This window comes from Macaca thibetana, chromosome 5 (assembly GCF_024542745.1).
Source record: "Macaca thibetana thibetana isolate TM-01 chromosome 5, ASM2454274v1, whole genome shotgun sequence".
Lineage (NCBI taxonomy): Eukaryota > Metazoa > Chordata > Mammalia > Primates > Cercopithecidae > Macaca > Macaca thibetana.
This window is the reverse complement of record NC_065582.1, coordinates 3,783,034-3,799,797: the sequence shown is the minus strand read 5'-3', so window position 1 is coordinate 3,799,797 and position 16,764 is coordinate 3,783,034. Positions and strand designations below refer to the sequence as shown.

General features: G+C 45.0%; 1 protein-coding gene across 2 annotated transcripts in view; it reads left to right on the top strand.

The window, feature by feature from the left end:
- The window catches only part of KLKB1 (kallikrein B1), a 31,832-nt gene extending 24,440 nt beyond the window's left edge, over positions 1-7,392 (top strand). For both annotated transcript variants that reach the window (XM_050791578.1, XM_050791579.1), the window contains 4 exons: positions 3,148-3,323; positions 4,551-4,646; positions 6,307-6,446; positions 6,939-7,392. In XM_050791578.1, coding sequence (XP_050647535.1) covers positions 3,148-3,323; positions 4,551-4,646; positions 6,307-6,446; positions 6,939-7,130 — 604 coding nt within the window. In that variant the 3' untranslated portion in view covers positions 7,131-7,392. The remainder of the gene's footprint in view (positions 1-3,147; positions 3,324-4,550; positions 4,647-6,306; positions 6,447-6,938) is intronic.
- The last annotated feature ends 9,372 nt before the right edge of the window (positions 7,393-16,764 follow it).

Below are 16,764 nucleotides of genomic sequence, written 5' to 3'. Positions count from 1 at the left end.
ACCACCAATCCCACCACCAATCCCACCACCACCCACCACCAATCCCACCAGGAGTCCTACCACCAATCCCTCCACCAATCCCACCACCAATCCCAGCACCTATCCCAACACCAATCCCACCACCAATCCCACCACCACCCACCACCAATCCCACCACCAATCCCACCACCACCCCACCCACCACCATCCCCACGACCCACCACCAATCCCACCACCAATCCCAGCACCCATCCCACCACCAATCCTACCACCACCCACCACCAATCCCACCATCACCCACCACCACCCATCACCAATCCCACCACCAATAACACCACCAGTCCCAATGCTACCCACCACCAATCCTTCCACCAATCCCACCACCACCCACCACCAATCCCACCACCCATCCCACCACCAATCCCACCACCAATCCCACCACCACCAATCCCACCACCACCAATCCCACCACCACCAATCCCACCACCACCCACCACCAATCCCACCACCAATCCCACCACCAATCCCACCACCACCCACCACCAATCCCACCACCAATCCCACCACCACCCACCACCAATCCCACCACCAATCCCACCACCACCCACCATCAATCCCACCACCAATCCCAGCACCAATCCCAGCACCAATCCCACCACCACCCACCACCAATCCCACCACCAATCCCACCACCAATCCCACCACCACCCACCACCAATCCCACCACCAATCCCACCACCACCCACCACCAATCCCACCACCACCCACCACCAATCCTACCACCAATCCCACCACCAATCCCACCACCCACCACCAATCCCACCAGCAGTCCTACCACCAATCCCTCCACCAATCCCACCACCAATCCCAGCACCTATCCCACCACCAATCCCACCACCACCCACCACCAATCCCACCACCAATCCCAGCACCCATCCCACCACCAATCCCACCACCACCCACCACCAATCCCACCACCACCCACCACCAATCCCACCACCAGTCCCACCACCAATCCCACCACCAATCCCACCACCAATCCCACCACCAATCCCACCACCACCCACCACCAATCCCACCACCAATCCCACCACCAATCCCACCACCACCCACCACCAATCCCACCACCAATCCCACCACCACCCACCACCAATCCCACCACCACCCACCGCCAATCCTACCACCAATCCCACCACCCACTACCAATCCCACCAGCAGTCCTACCACCAATCCCTCCACCAATCCCACCACCAATCCCACCACCCACCACCAATCCCACCACCACCCACCACTAATCCCACCACCAATCCCACCAGCAATCCCACCAGCAATAAATCAAAGACTTATTTCTCAGGCCCATAGAAATGTTACTTCTTGCTTTTTGATTAATAAATATACTAATAATAATTTTTAAAAGTGAGAGTTTTGTACTCCGTATATTTCAACGTATATAATTTGATCTATTTCAGTTTTATTGGTCAAATAGTAGACATGTTAGGTAAGTCTTAAAACACTGAGGTTTTGGAGTTAGACAAAACATGGCTTGAGTGATAGCTTTGCTGCTTATTAGAGGTGTGGCCTAGGAGATTTGTAAATCTCTCTGAGCTTTATTTTATCTAAAATATAAATAATAATAGTACCTAATTTGTAAGGTTATTGGGAGGATTAAGTGACACATTTAAAATGCTTAGTACTATATGTTGAACATGAACACTGCTCAACAAATGTAAACTATGATTTCTATATTCAATAAGAAGTGTAGAAATGGACAAAGCATATGAAAAAGCAAAAGAAATACTAGAAGACACTTGATTTTTCTAAAAAATAAACACAAAGTACTTTTGTTTTAGTGAAATTCATGCTTAGATGCTGTGTACTAGGATTGAACATATAGCCGCCAAAATATAGCAGTTGGTGGTACAGGTGGGTGGAGCAAGCCCCCTCCACCTTGTCACCGTGAAGGGGCTCCGCCATACATCACCTTGCATATGGTTTAAAGGTGGTTGGCCTGGAAGAAAAGGCCCAAGATGGGAAACAGTAGGTGTCTTTTTTACTAAATGCACTCCAATTTGAGACCAGGAATTTTCATTCTTGAAGGCTCAGTATTGTAAGTTTATAAGAGATAATAGACATAAAAGTACTATGATTTCATTAAAAAAAGGCTCATTTGCACGTGATATCTCAGTTATTTTTTCTAGAATATTGTGCACACATGCCTTGCACCACTTGGTGATGATAAAGATTTCTAGATCTTTGCACAGAATAAGGCTTTGCTTTAGATCATAATTTTGGGTGTACTTAGTATGTATTCATCTTTTAAAGAATCAATTTAAATTTTCATACTTTCATATATATATATATACACACACACATACACAAACACATGCACACACTTTATTTTAATATTTTATTTATTTATTTATTGAGATGGAATCTCACTCTGTCACCCAGGCTGGAGTGCAGTGGCAGGCTCTCGGCTCACTGCAGCCTCCGCCTCCCAGGTTCAAGCGAGTCCCCTGCCTCATCCTCTTGAGTAGCTGGGATTACAGGCATGCACCACCATGCCCGACAAATTTTTGCATTTTCAGTAGAGACGGGGTTTCACCATGTTGGTCAGGCTGGCCTTAAACTCCTGGCCTCAAGTGATCCATCCGCCTCGGCCTCCCGAAGTGCTGGGATTACAGGTGTGAACCACTGTGCCCGGCCGTATAGAGATATTTTAAACAACACTGAAGTCCTCCTACTCTGCCTAATTAGAAGAGCGTTGAAAGATCAGTCTGACTTCTTGATAGTTCTGAATTTAATGGAGCAATGAGGTGCAGCTTTGGTGAATGAGCTTAATTTTTCCATGATAAATTGCTAGTCTCTTCCCACTACAGTGTCTCTCAAAAATGGGACAGCAACATTCTTTGTGTTTTCACTTGCAGTAAGTAAGCATGATACAATTACATAAATGTACACTTCTCAGTTTGTTAAATAGAATCTTCAGAGATTCACGTCTGCCGCTATTGGTGATGAAAAATGACCGTGGGAGGAATTAGGTAGGAGAAAATATGTCCTATGTAGTATTTCCTTCCCAGTTCTCTTTGAACGAGAGTGATAGGAAAAAGGAACAATATTGAAGGAAGGCCTTCCCAGTTTCAAACAGGTTTTATTTTTCTCTCCTAGGCTTCCCTTACCGGATGTTTGGCGCATTTATAGTGGCATTTTAAATCTGTCAGACATTACAAAAGAAACACCTTTCTCACAAATAAAAGAGATCATTATTCACCAAAACTATAGAATCTCAGAAGGGAATCATGATATCGCCTTAATAAAACTCCAGGCTCCTTTGAATTACACTGGTATGTAGCGTATGTAAGAAGGTGGATAACAGAATTGTACTGGATGATATTTTCATATTAGTTTGAACAAGAGGGCAGATCTAGAGAGACTGTTGTTATTTTCTGACCAGTGGAGTTGAGGGAAAGGTGAGGGTTGCATGGGAAGTGAAGATCCCACGACTTGCCATGAAATCTCTTCTACGTAAAGAGCAAGAAACGTGAATTAGTTCTTTCAGGGAGGAGCACAGCCGCGTGCAGGTGATGGAAATAATGGACGGAGGAGATGTCTGTGCCGTCTGAGAGGCACCGGGCTTCTTTTGACAAGAGTAGCAGAACTGTCATTGCTTTGGGCTTAGGGATATTAGAATGTGTGAGGACCAGTGGGACTAGATACATATTTCCAGGTATAATTTTGGTAGGAAAGAGACTGATGCCGAAAGAAGCCCTGGAAAGGCCAGAGCATCGTGATCAGAGGTGTTGCCTTTGGAGGTTCATTGCTGCCAGGAGCTGAATACCCACTGTATCCAATAACATTAATGGCCAGGCATGGTGGCTCACCCCTGTAATCCCCACACTTTGGGATGCCCAGGTGGGAGGATTGCTTGAGGTCAGGAGTTTGAGATCAGCCTGGGCAACACAGTGAGACCCTGTCTCTACATAAAATTACAAAAAAAACAATTAACTGGGTGTGGTGGTGTGCACCTGTAGTCCAAGCTAGTCAGGAGGCTGAGACAAGAGGATCATGTCAGCCCAGGAGGTCAAGGCTGTAGTGAGCCAAGATAGTGCCACTGCACACAATTATGTGACCTTGGGCAAGTTGCTTTACCTCTTTGCACCTCTTAATTTCCTCATCTGTAAAATGAGGATGATAATTTCTTCCTGGGTTTGTTGTAATAATCAATACATTAAAGCACTTCATGTCTGGAACAGTGAAGACACCTGCTATGACTATTAAGGATAGCATACACGGAATAAGACGCAGGAACTTCTAAATGCTTTTGACCGTAGATTTAGGTTCTGAGTTTTAAGAATGTAACTCAGGAAATTGTAACACCAAAAAGGTCATGTGAAAAATGGTGGTGACAAATTTTCTTGAATCAATAGCCTTAGAAGTTGGGCAGAAAGCAAAAAAGTTATTCTTGGTGCTACTCTATAGAAAGAGAAGACAGAAAAAGAAAAAGATGTATTTTTAAAGTCTATATCCATAACTTTATTTGACCAAACTCTAATTTAAAAATTATGTTTCAGAATTCCAAAAACCAATATGCCTACCTTCCAAAGGTGACACAAACACAATTTATACCAACTGTTGGGTAACTGGATGGGGCTTCTCGAAGGAAAAAGGTACAGCATGATGCTTTAAATATTGCTTCTAGAGTAAGTCTTACATGTTGAGATGCATGGAGTGGGTCGTTTTAATCGGCTTCTCTCTGAAATTATATCGAACCCCTTTATCTTTCCTACCTATTTATTCCCCAATATTTATTCAGTTATTCTTAAAAAACGTATTTTTGCTTTGGCTTGAAAAAAAAAATTTTAGGGAGAATTTTAAGCATCTTACTTCATTCTAAAGATCGTTTGCTTGACTTCGCACGAAAGATTGTCCCCATCTAAGGCTGAGGAGCCCGTGCAAGACCATCTGGTCCTCAGTGTTAGCAGCATTCCCATCTCCCAATACCATGTTCTCCCTTGATGCTAATGGCCCGGAGCACAGGCAGGCGTGTCGCCTCTCTCTGTGGCCAGTTCTTCGTCTTCTTCTCCCAGGCACCCTTCCTGCAATCTGAGGAAGCCTAGGAACCACTTCTCTAACAATGCTTTTAAATGCTTAAATAAAATACACAGGATTACAAAAGAAACCAAGTGAAGTGCAAGACAGTTCTCAAAATACTTTCAAAAAGTACTACAATAATATATATGCCTCTTTATTAATCCTCTACATAGCAAGTTATTCTAATACCAAACCTACTTTTGAAATAGTGGTGAGCATAAATGGCATTTTCACTTATCTGCCACAACAGAAAAGGGATATGAAAATATCTGTAATCTCTGTTGATGGCAAAGTCATAGGTGCCACTGATACTGCTGTGTTTGTTGTCTGCATTCGTAATCGAAGGGAGTGGTAGGCTTCATCTGGAGGTTTGTGAAAACAAAGACTTTTTTTCTACACAAATTTATAAGCCATGTGAATTCTTTCTGAGGACCTTAGGTTTGCAATTCCTACTTGTGGGTATCTGGAGTGTTCCAATTGTCCTTGAACTTTTTAGAAAACAGACCAGTCTCCCTTTCCAAAATTATGTTCCTGACAGACACTATGGAGAATAATATCTGTGTCATTCTTTACAGAAGAAGGTAGCTTGCCAAACTCTCTCCATCTTTCCCAATTCAGTCCTTCGTTCAAGTGATTCACATTTTTAGATTTTTTACTGGTAATCTGAGACAAGAAGAAATTAAAAGTAATCTTCACTAAGCAACGAAAGCTCCCAACACTGTCCTCCCCATGAGAGATGCTCGCTTGCATTTACTCAGAAACAAAAGACCCCAAGACCCCTCTGTCGCGAAAGCTCGGAGGGCTTTTCAGAAACGATAGGGCTTTCAATTATAATTTGGAATATATGAAACAAAAAAATGAAAAGTGAGAACTTCCAGGCTTTGGATTTTTGTAGATGATAAATATAAAATGGGATTTCTGTGGGACTGTTACCGAGATGAGGGGATGGAAGAAGACACGGAAGCAAGGTCTCTGGTCAGCCCAGGGTGCTGGGCTTGTCCCAACACCACACAGGTAATAAGAGGACAGTGCAGGGCTCCGTGTCTCTCTCTCTCTCTCTCTCTCTGTGTGTGTGTGTGTGTGTGTAACACTACCTTCCTAATTTTTACTATTTGTATTCAAAGATACGGCCCTTATAAAAAAAGTACACTGCTCTGATTCACTTGAAAACTTATTTCCATATTTACTATTTATTGTGTTTCCTCCCTCTGAAGTTATATATTGGTTACTTCACAGGTGAAATCCAAGATATTCTACAAAAGGTAAATATTCCTTTGGTAACAAATGAAGAATGCCAGAAAAGATATCAAGATTATAAAATAACCCAACGGATGGTCTGTGCTGGCTATAAAGAAGGGGGAAAAGATGCTTGTAAGGTAATGCATGAGATTATGAAAAACACAATAGGCTGCTTGAGAAAATTCACTTCAAAATATATTTTCCAATAGCATAATTTATTATAGTTTTTAAAAAAATTCAGAGACAAATGATCTGATAAATTTATAAGCAACTTTTAACAAATTGAATATATACAATACATATTTATATTATTCATGATGTATGTCAAAATCTATGCATGTGCTAATTTAAGAGGGACAAAAATACATACAATAGTTGCACTAAAATATAAAAACATTAGATTTCTTTGTCATTGGGATGATGATATCAAGATTTCTTTGTTAGATTTATTTAAGAATTGAAGAGGGGATACAAAAAATGCAGGCACATGAGATACTTGGAGAACTTTAAGAAAGTTGTGTGTGTGTGTGTGTGTGCTGTGTAGTGGACTACAGAATTTTAGAGGTGGTCACTTATTTGAGTCCCATTGTCATAACTTTCTACCATTTTATTTTTCCCCTGTGACTCAGGGAGATTCAGGGGGTCCCTTAGCTTGCAAACACAATGGAATGTGGCGTTTGGTGGGCATCACCAGCTGGGGCGAAGGCTGTGCCCGCAGGGAGCAACCTGGTGTCTACACCAAAGTCGCTGAGTACATGGACTGGATTTTAGAGAAAACACAGAGCAGTGATGGAAACGCTCGGATGCAGGCGCCAGCATGAGGAGCAGCCCAGAGTCTTGGCGAGTTTTACAACCTGGGTTCAAGTCAAATTCTGAGCCTGGGGGTCCTCATCTGCAAAGCATGGAGAGTGGCATCTACTTTGCACCCTGTCATAAGGACAAAAGACAGTGCACTCAGAGCTGCTGAGGACAATGTTTTGCTGAAGCCAGCTTTCAGCATTCAGTAACTGGGAGCTGATAATGTGAAGTCGCAACTGAGATCTCCATGATTGTGTGTCGTAAAATAAAATGGTAAAAGATCACAATTAGCAAGTGTTTTCTTCTGGTTGTGAAACAGAACTGAAAGTAAGTGGTTGAGGTTCTAGCACAGTGCCTGGACTCCCTCTAATTGCACTACTTCTTCTGGAACTCAGTCTATCTCAAAGATGTAATTTCCTCTCCTTGCTGCACCTGGTTAGCCACTGAAACCCACGATTGTCTGCTTCACTTGTGGCAAAGAGCTAGCAGGCTTGGGTTCTGTTCTGCCGAGTGGAAGGGAGAACACCTGCGTCACACCCACTCTTATAAGAAAGAGATGGGTTACCTGAACCCATAGGGTATATTTGCCTCTTGGCCTCCTAACTTTGCTACTGGGGCATGGATAGGAGGGTCCAGGCTGCGTGTGTGGAGGAACTCGAGGGGCTGCAGCATTGCACAGCCTTCATGGTAGGCAAGGAATCTGCTTTGCAAGGGGCATTAGCCCTGGAGGCTCAGTGGATATGGGCTATTGCAATACTAATTCAAGGAGCATTTTTAGGATGGCACATTGGCTCATGCCTGTAATTCCAACAATTTGGGAGATCACGGCAGGTGGATCTCTTGAGCCTAGGAGTTCAAGACCAGCCTGGGCAATGTGACAAAACCCCATCTCTACAAAAATTAGCTGGGCTTGGTGGTGCATACCTGTAATCCCAGCTCCCCCAGAAGCTGAGGCAGGAGGATCACTTGAGTGTGGCTGCAGTGAGCAGAGATCGCACTACTGCATTCCAGCCTGGACGACAGAGTGAGACTCTGTCTCAAAAAAAAAAGGAAGCATTGTTAGGTATAAATTACTATTATTTATTTATTTATTTTTGAAAGGAGTCTCGCTCTATCACCCAGGCTGCAGTGCAGTGGCGCCATCTCGGCTCACTGCAAGCTCCGCCTCCCAGGTTCACAGCATTCTCCTGCCTCAGCCTCCCGAGTAGCTGGGATTACAGGTGCCCGCCACCACGCCTGGCTAATTTTTTGTATTTTTAGTAGAAACGGGGTTTCACTGTGTTGGCCAGGATGGTCTCGATCTCCTGACCTTGTGATCCACCTGCCTTGGCCTCCCAAAGTGCTGGGATTACAGACTTGAACCACCGTGCCCGGCCCTGTTAGGTATAAATTATTTCATAAAATTCAGACTTGTAAATTTATCATAGCCTTTAGAATGGATGATAGAAATCCTTATGCCACACAAATTCCTCATATGCCAGGGCTCACCATAACTGATACCAGCTCACTTGATTCAGCTCAGTTTAACATTTACACAGAATTGGCCATTTACAAAATCTTACATAAGTTAAGTAGAAAAATAGAAAAGTGAGGTTTTCTGAAAGAGTTTGGGTTTTTCCTTCAATGCTCAACAACAGAGGTCCCCAATCTTTCTGGCACCAGAGACCAGTTTTGTGCAAGACACTTTTTCCATGAACCAGCGTGGTGGGGGGGGGATGATTCTGGAATGATTCAAGTGCATGACATTTATTGTGCACTTTATTTCTATGATTACTACATTGTAATATATAATGACATAATTATGCAACTCACCATAATGTAGAATCAGTGGGAGCTCTGAGCTTGTTTTCCTGCAACTAGACAGTCCCATCTGAGGGTGATGGGAGACAGTGACAGATCATCAGGCATTAGATTCTCATAAGGAAGCTAGATCCCTCGCATGTGCGGTTCACAGTAGGGTTTGAGCTTCTATGAGAATCTCCTGCTGCTGCGGATCTGGCAGGAGGCTGAGCTCAGGTGGTAATGCTTGCTGGCCTGCCACTCACCTCCTGCTGTGCGGCCTGGTTCCTAACAGGCCATGGACCGGGTACTGGTCTGTGTCCCCGGGATTGGGAACCCCTTCTCAAAGACACACTGGGTGGTAGGAGGGGCTAAAGGTGGAGAGGCTAAAGGAAAACATGAGGTCTGGGCTATCCACAAATCAGATAGTAGGAAACTGAAGAGTTAAAAATTTACTTCGGAATTGAATGGCTTTTGTAAAATCCGGCTAGATTCCATGAAATCATTTTAAAACCGCACTATGTAAACTTTTGCCTTTGCATGCTATGAAGACATTAGTCCTTGTTCATGTGGATTTTTTTACGTTTAAAAGGGAGAAAACGGTTTGCAATGAAACTCTTCTATCTCAGTCTTTGAGTGTTGACCATCGGGTGTCGGAACAGGACTTTGGAATGCCTGCAGGGGAAACCTTTGGTCTGTGTTAGTCAGGGAATGACCTAGTTTGGTAAAACAGAGGAGAGTTTTGAAATGTGGAACTTTCCCGAGGCATAAACTGTCATTGTAAAGTTGTCAATCAAAGTCCGGTAGGACCGGGATGGTGTCTCGGTCACTCACTGTGTGCTCACACCCAGGGGAAACTGAGGAGCCCTTCACACAGTTACAGCCTCGTGGGACTAAAAAGTGTGAAATGGGCTAAGCAAATGAGAGGCTGGAATGACTTCACTCTCACCAGGAAGAGTGAAGGGAGCAGGCATGGGTCACTGGCAGTTCTACTTCACCAAGGCTGGTGGCAGTGCCAATCCTGCGAGCTGGCCTTGCCCTCCTGCGGGTGCAGTGTACACGTGGCTTGCAAGCACATGCGCAAGTCATCTGGCTCCAAGGTCGGCCAAGGGCTCCAACATCTGTCTCAGTCCCTGCCAAGGCATGGGAACCCCCTCTTGAAAACTTGGAACTTTTCCTTTCAATGATTGTTTCTGTCTGTCTGCTTTACTTGACTGCGAGCAGCTTCTAGGAAGGCTCTCTCATTCATGTTGCATATGATGGGCATTCAGTAAATGGCTGATGATGATACACCTTTATTACAAAAATAAGGCAATGGAGACTTGAAGAGGTAAAATGATTAGCTCAAGGTCACTGGCAAGGACAGAGCTGGAACGAAGCTCAGTATTCCCGTCCCAGACAATGTCCTCTCACCGATATCCTGTTGCTTCTCCCTAGGAGAAGGAGGAAAGCTGACGGAGCATTTATAACCGCCATTTGTTATTTTCATTAACATCTGACACTGGTGTTTCCCCACCGGGAGCGATTTTGCCCTCCCTTCCCCTCAGGAAACATTAGGCAATGTCTAGAGACATTTTCGGTGGTCCTAATGGGAGAGGGTGTGCAACTGGCTGGAGTGGGTAGAGGCCAGGGATGCTGCTAAACATCCTGCGATGTGTGGGACAGCCCCTCACAAAAGAGAGTTATCCTGCCCCAATATCAGTAATGCCAGGGTTGAGAAAGCCTGACCTCATGTCAGCATTAAAACCTTGTAATAAGAAGAGGACGTTTCAGGAACAGCAAGAAAGGGGTCGTAGGACCTGGCAGGTTGTGCCCTTTCTCTTCTTTGTTTTTGATACATTATATTTGTACATATTCATGGGGCACATGTGAAATTGTGTTATATGCATGGAACGTGTAATGATCAAGTCAGGGTGTTTAGGATACATACCCATCACCCGACCATTTCTATGTGTTGAGTACATTTCAAGTCCTTTTCTAGCTATTTAGAAAACTATGATACCTTGTTGTTAACTATAGTCACCCTGCTCTTCTATCAAACATTAGAATGTATTCCTTCTGTCTAACTCTATGGTTGCACCCATTCAGCAACCTCTCTTCGCCCCCACCCCCCACCCCCAACCCACACACCCTTCCCAGCCTCTGGTAACCACCATATACTCTCTACCACCATGAAATCATATTTTATGGAATCATGCGATGTTTGTCTTTCTGTGCTTGGCTTATTTTTAACATAATGACCTCCAGTTCCATCACGTTGAATGGAACACTTACCATAATGACCTCCAGTTCCATCCACGTTGCTGCAAATGAAAGATTTCCTTCTTTTTTATTGTGTCTGTTTTCAAAGCGGGTTTTGATAGGCGAGAGAAGGGGCTCTGAGAGTTGACTAGGGCCATGCCTGAGAAGGGGTCTTAGTCAACTGATGCCATTGTGGTCATTCCTGTCCCAAGCGGAAGGCTTTAGGTCACAATATGTCCAATACATCTCCCACCTATGATCCACTGGATCCCACCTATGATCCACTGGTCCCAATAAACCTTGGGACCCCCAAAATCACGAAGCCACATGGAAAAGTCAAGCTGGGAACTGCATTGGGCAAACCTTCCTCCCATTCTATTCCTAAATAAGATAGTTTTTCTAAGCTATAAGAAACCTTTTTTAAGCTTTAAAAAGGTTTTAAAAAGCTACATTCCTCACAATTTGCCCACGAGGAAATTCCTTATGGAAAGAGGACAGGCAGAAGTCAGAGTCGCCCCTCTGCTGACATGAGACAAGCGGGTATCTGATTGCTTCATTTGCCATGTTGTTTCACGGAGCCAGACTAAGGCATGAGTGACTGTTCTTGTAAATTGCATATTTGGTGAAGGGCTAATCGGAAACTCGATAAAATGCACCTGTTGTCTCTTATCTACCTATGACCTGGAAGCCCCCTTCCCTTCTTCTAGTTGTCCCACCTTTTCAGACCAAACCAATGTACATCTCACATAGATTGATTGAGGTCTTATGTCTCCCTAAAATGTATAAAATCAGGCTGGGCCCTGACCACTTCGGACACATGTCATCAGGACCTCAGGAGGCTATGTCATAGGCACATCCTTATCCTTGGCAAAATAAACTTTCTAAATTGATTGAGACCTGTCTCAGATACTTTTTGGTTTATAATCCTAACTTCTGACTTGTACTTGGGTTTCTGCAGACTAACTTCCAGATTCTTCCCAAGACTTTGTCTAGTTATTCCTGAGTTTCATCAGGTGTCAAATATTCAAAAACCATTCATTTCACTGAAAAACAATTAGGATAAAAATAGCTGATATCAGAATTTTAAACTGCAACGCATTAGTTGAAAATAATTTTTAAAGAATATCTAGGTCAGTTTAAAAGAAAGGTCTATTTAATCTCAAAGAGTTTCTATGTAGTCAAGACTTTTATTCTAGGCCGGGCCCGGTGGCTCACGCCTGTAATTCCAGCACTTGGGAGGCCGAGGCAGGTGGATCGCTTGTGCCCAGGCATTCCAGACCAGCTTGGGCAACACGGCAAAACCCTGTCTCTACAAAAAGTACAAAAATTAGCCATGCGGGGTGATGTGCAGCTGTAGTCCTAGCTGCTCAGGAGGCTGAGGTGGGAGGATCACCTGGTGGCTGCGGTGAGTTGAGATCACACCACTGTACTCCCATCTGGGTGACAGGAGTGAAGCCTTGTCTAAAACAAAACAAAACAAAACAAAACAAAAACTCTTATTCTACTTTTATCTAAATAGACACAAATTTTTTGAATCCTGATACTATTTCAAAGACCTTAAAGATTTCACTAACTAGCTAAATCAAACTTAGGAAAATATTATTTGGTTTTCCAATGAACATTTCTCTTATTTAGACCCTTTCTGTTTCTCTCAATAGGGTTGAAGAGTTATCCTTATCTTTTTTTTATTGTGGCTTCAGAAGAGAGATGAGGTTTCATGGAGTAAACAATACAAGGATATAAGGACCTCATATAATCTCACATATCTGTTCTCCATGAAAGCCATTCTTAGCATGAATTTGCCATTCTATGTTTGAGCCTCATAAAAGGCAATGCATCATAAATATGCACTTTTTGGGCAGCTGGAATGTACTTAACTTTAAATGGGAAACTCAAGAAAACAGCTAGGAACTCTTTATGCCAGGATAGGTCAAATGTACTGGCAATAGATCAAATAAAAATATCTGAGTAAATGCCTTCCAGATAGAACATCACCCTAGTTCTTCAGCACTTTACAAAGTAAAGACCTGTTCTCAGTTCACATTCCCTTAATTCCCTGTCATTTCTCCCCTGGTCTTCCAAATATGTTTTTTAAAATTATGATTCCATTTATAAACACAAGATCGTATTTTGCTTCTCTAGGAAAAATTGAGAGCCTTCTCTGAACCATAAAATTATCTTTCTCCAAAATGTATTCAAATCACGCATATTGAAAACTGTTTTGTGCTCATGTTGTGAGGTTTTTTAGGGAACCGCACAGAAACTCTGAGCGCTAGTTAGTGCCTTATGTTCTAAATGAGGAAACTGAAGCCAAGAGCCTGCAGGTGGCTGGTGACAGTGCACAGGGGTTCCGCTCAAGTCACATGACTCGTCAGCCAGTGAGTAGGTCTGGGTGACAGTGAGTAGGTCTGCGTGACAGTGAGTAGGTCTGGGTGACAGTGAGTAGGTCTGGGTGACAGTGAGTAGGTCTGCGTAACAGTGAGTAGGTCTGGGTAACAGTGAGTAGGTCTGCGTAACAGTGAGTAGGTCTGGGTGACAGTGAGTATGTCTGGGTGACAGTGAGTAGGTCTGCGTGACAGTGAGTAGGTCTGCATGACAGTGAGTAGGTCTGGGTAACAGTGAGTAGGTCTGGGTGACAGTGAGTAGGTCTGCGTAACAGTGAGTAGGTCTGGGTGACAGTGAGTAGGTCTGCGTGACAGTGAGTAGGTCTGGGTAACAGTGAGTAGGTTGGGTGACAGTGAGTAGGTCTGCGTGACAGTGAGTAGGTCTGGGTGACAGTGAGTAGGTCTGCGTGACAGTGAGTAGGTCTGCGTAACAGTGAGTAGGTCTGGGTGACAGTGAGTAGGTCTGCGTGACAGTGAGTAGGTCTGGGTGACAGTGAGTAGGTCTGCGTGACAGTGAGTAGGTCTGGGTGACAGTGAGTAGGTCTGCGTGACAGTGAGTAGGTCTGGGTGACAGTGAGTAGGTCTGCGTGACAGTGAGTAGGTCTGGGTGACAGTGAGTAGGTCTGGGTGACACTGAGTAGGTCTGGGTGACAGTGAGTAGGTCTGGGTGACAGTGAGTAGGTCTGCATAACAGTGAGTAAGTCTGGGTAACAGTGAGTAGGTCTGGGTAACAGTGAGTAGGTCTGGGTGACACTGAGTAGGTCTGGGTGACAGTGAGTAGGTCTGCATAACAGTGAGTAAGTCTGGGTGACAGTGAGTAGGTCTGGGTAACAGTGAGTAGGTCTGGGTGACAGTGAGTAGGTCTGGGTGACACTGAGTAGGTCTGGGTGACAGTGAGTAGGTCTGGGTGACACTGAGTAGGTCTGGGTGACAGTGAGTAGGTCTGGGTGACACTGAGTAGGTCTGGGTGACAGTGAGTAGGTCTGGGTGACAGTGAGTAGGTCTGGGTGACAGTGAGTAGGTCTGGGTGACACTGAGTAGGTCTGGGTGACAGTGAGTAGGTCTGGGTGACAGTGAGTAGGTCTGCGTGACAGTGAGTAGGTCTGGGTGACAGTGAGTAGGTCTGGGTGACACTGAGTAGGTCTGGGTGACAGTGAGTAGGTCTGGGTAACAGTGAGTAGGTCTGGGTGACAGTGAGTAGGTCTGGGTGACACTGAGTAGGTCTGGGTGACAGTGAGTAGGTCTGCGTGACAGTGAGTAGGTCTGGGTGACAGTGAGTAGGTCTGCGTGACAGTGAGTAGGTCTGGGTGACAGTGAGTAGGTCTGCGTGACAGTGAGTAGGTCTGGGTGACAGTGAGTAGGTCTGCATGACAGTGAGTAGGTCTGGGTGACAGTGAGTAGGTCTGCGTGACAGTGAGTAGGTCTGGGTGACAGTGAGTAGGTCTGCATAACAGTGAGTAGGTCTGGGTGACAGTGAGTAGGTCTGCATGACAGTGAGTAGGTCTGGGTGACAGTGAGTACGTCTGCGTGACAGTGAGTAGGTCTGGGTGACAGTGAGTAGGTCTGCGTGACAGTGAGTAGGTCTGGGTAACAGTGAGTAGGTCTGGGTAACAGTGAGTAGGTCTGGGTGACAGTGAGTAGGTCTGTGTGACACTGAGTAGGTCTGGGTGACACTGAGTAGGTCTGGGTAACAGTGAGTAGGTCTGGGTGACAGTGAGTAGGTCTGTGTGACAGTGAGTAGGTCTGCATAACACTGAGTAGGTCTGGGTGACAGTGAGTAGGTCTGGGTAACAGTGAGTAGGTCTGGGTGACAGTGAGTAGGTCTGGGTGACACTGAGTAGGTCTGGGTGACAGTGAGTAGGTCTGCGTGACACTGAGTAGGTCTGGGTGACACTGAGTAGGTCTGGGTGACAGTGAGTAGGTCTGGGTGACACTGAGTAGGTCTGGGTGACAGTGAGTAGGTCTGGGTGACACTGAGTAGGTCTGGGTGACAGTGAGTAGGTCTGGGTGACACTGAGTAGGTCTGGGTGACAGTGAGTAGGTCTGCGTGACAGTGAGTAGGTCTGGGTGACAGTGACTAGGTCTGCGTGACAGTGAGTAGGTCTGGGTGACAGTGAGTAGGTCTGCGTGACAGTGAGTAGGTCTGCGTGACAGTGAGTATGTCTGGGTGACAGTGAGTAGGTCTGGGTGACAGTGAGTAGGTCTGGGTGACACTGAGTAGGTCTGGGTGACAGTGAGTAGGTCTGGGTGACACTGAGTAGGTCTGGGTGACAGCAGGCAGGGATGAACATGCCCTCCATAGGCTTTCAGACCTTCTTCAAGGCCAGAGGGAAAGCATTCATGGAAATATAATTATGTGACACCCCCCAAAATGTTTTCACAAACTTTCCCGCCTATAAGCGACAGGTCCTACCACTGCAAGGCTCCCTCCAGACAAAACCACGCTTTCCTTCCGGGATGTGACCTGCTCTGCTTTTGCTGACTGTCATGCAGCCGCTAGACGTGTCACTTCCTAGCTCTCCATTTGGGTCTGTGTCCCAGGATCTAAAGAAAGCTAAAAAGAGGCTGGGCGTGGTGGCTCATGCCTGTAATCCCAGCGTTTGGGAGGCCGAGGCTGGCGTATCATTTGAGGTCAGGAGTTTGAGACCAGTCTGACCAACATGGTGAAACCCTGTCTCTACTAAAAATACAAAAATAAATAAACAAATAAATATAAATTAGCCAGGCATGGTGGCACGTGCCTGTAGTCCCAGCTACTCAGGAGGCTGACGCAGGAGAATCGCTTGAACCCGAGAGGTGGAGGTTGCAGTGAGCCGAGATCACGCCACTGCATTCATGCCTGCATCACGAGAGACTCCGTCTTAAGAAAGAAAGAAAGAAAGAAAGAAAGAAAGAAAGAAAGAAAGAAAGAAAGAAAGAAAGAAAGAAAGAAAGAAAGAAAGAAGAGAAAGCTAAAAGAGCTTATTTTTTTTTTGTTTTAAAAAATAGACTTTTAGTGTTCACAAGTGAGAAAAAAAAAAAAAGCTTGGCCTTAGCAGGAATCCTGTCTGCATAGGCCTCTGAGAGCAGCCTTACCTGAAAGGAAACTGACTCCACAGGAGCCAGGCACTTAGGAGCCGTCTGTACTTTGCTTCCCACCCATCCTGTCTCCCCCAGCAGCCAAAGTCTCCTCCCTCCACTATATTGCAAATCAATGAATCCATTAGACTTTCCATGTTTTCTTTTTAGACTTTGGGATTCAAGGTAAGCTGGA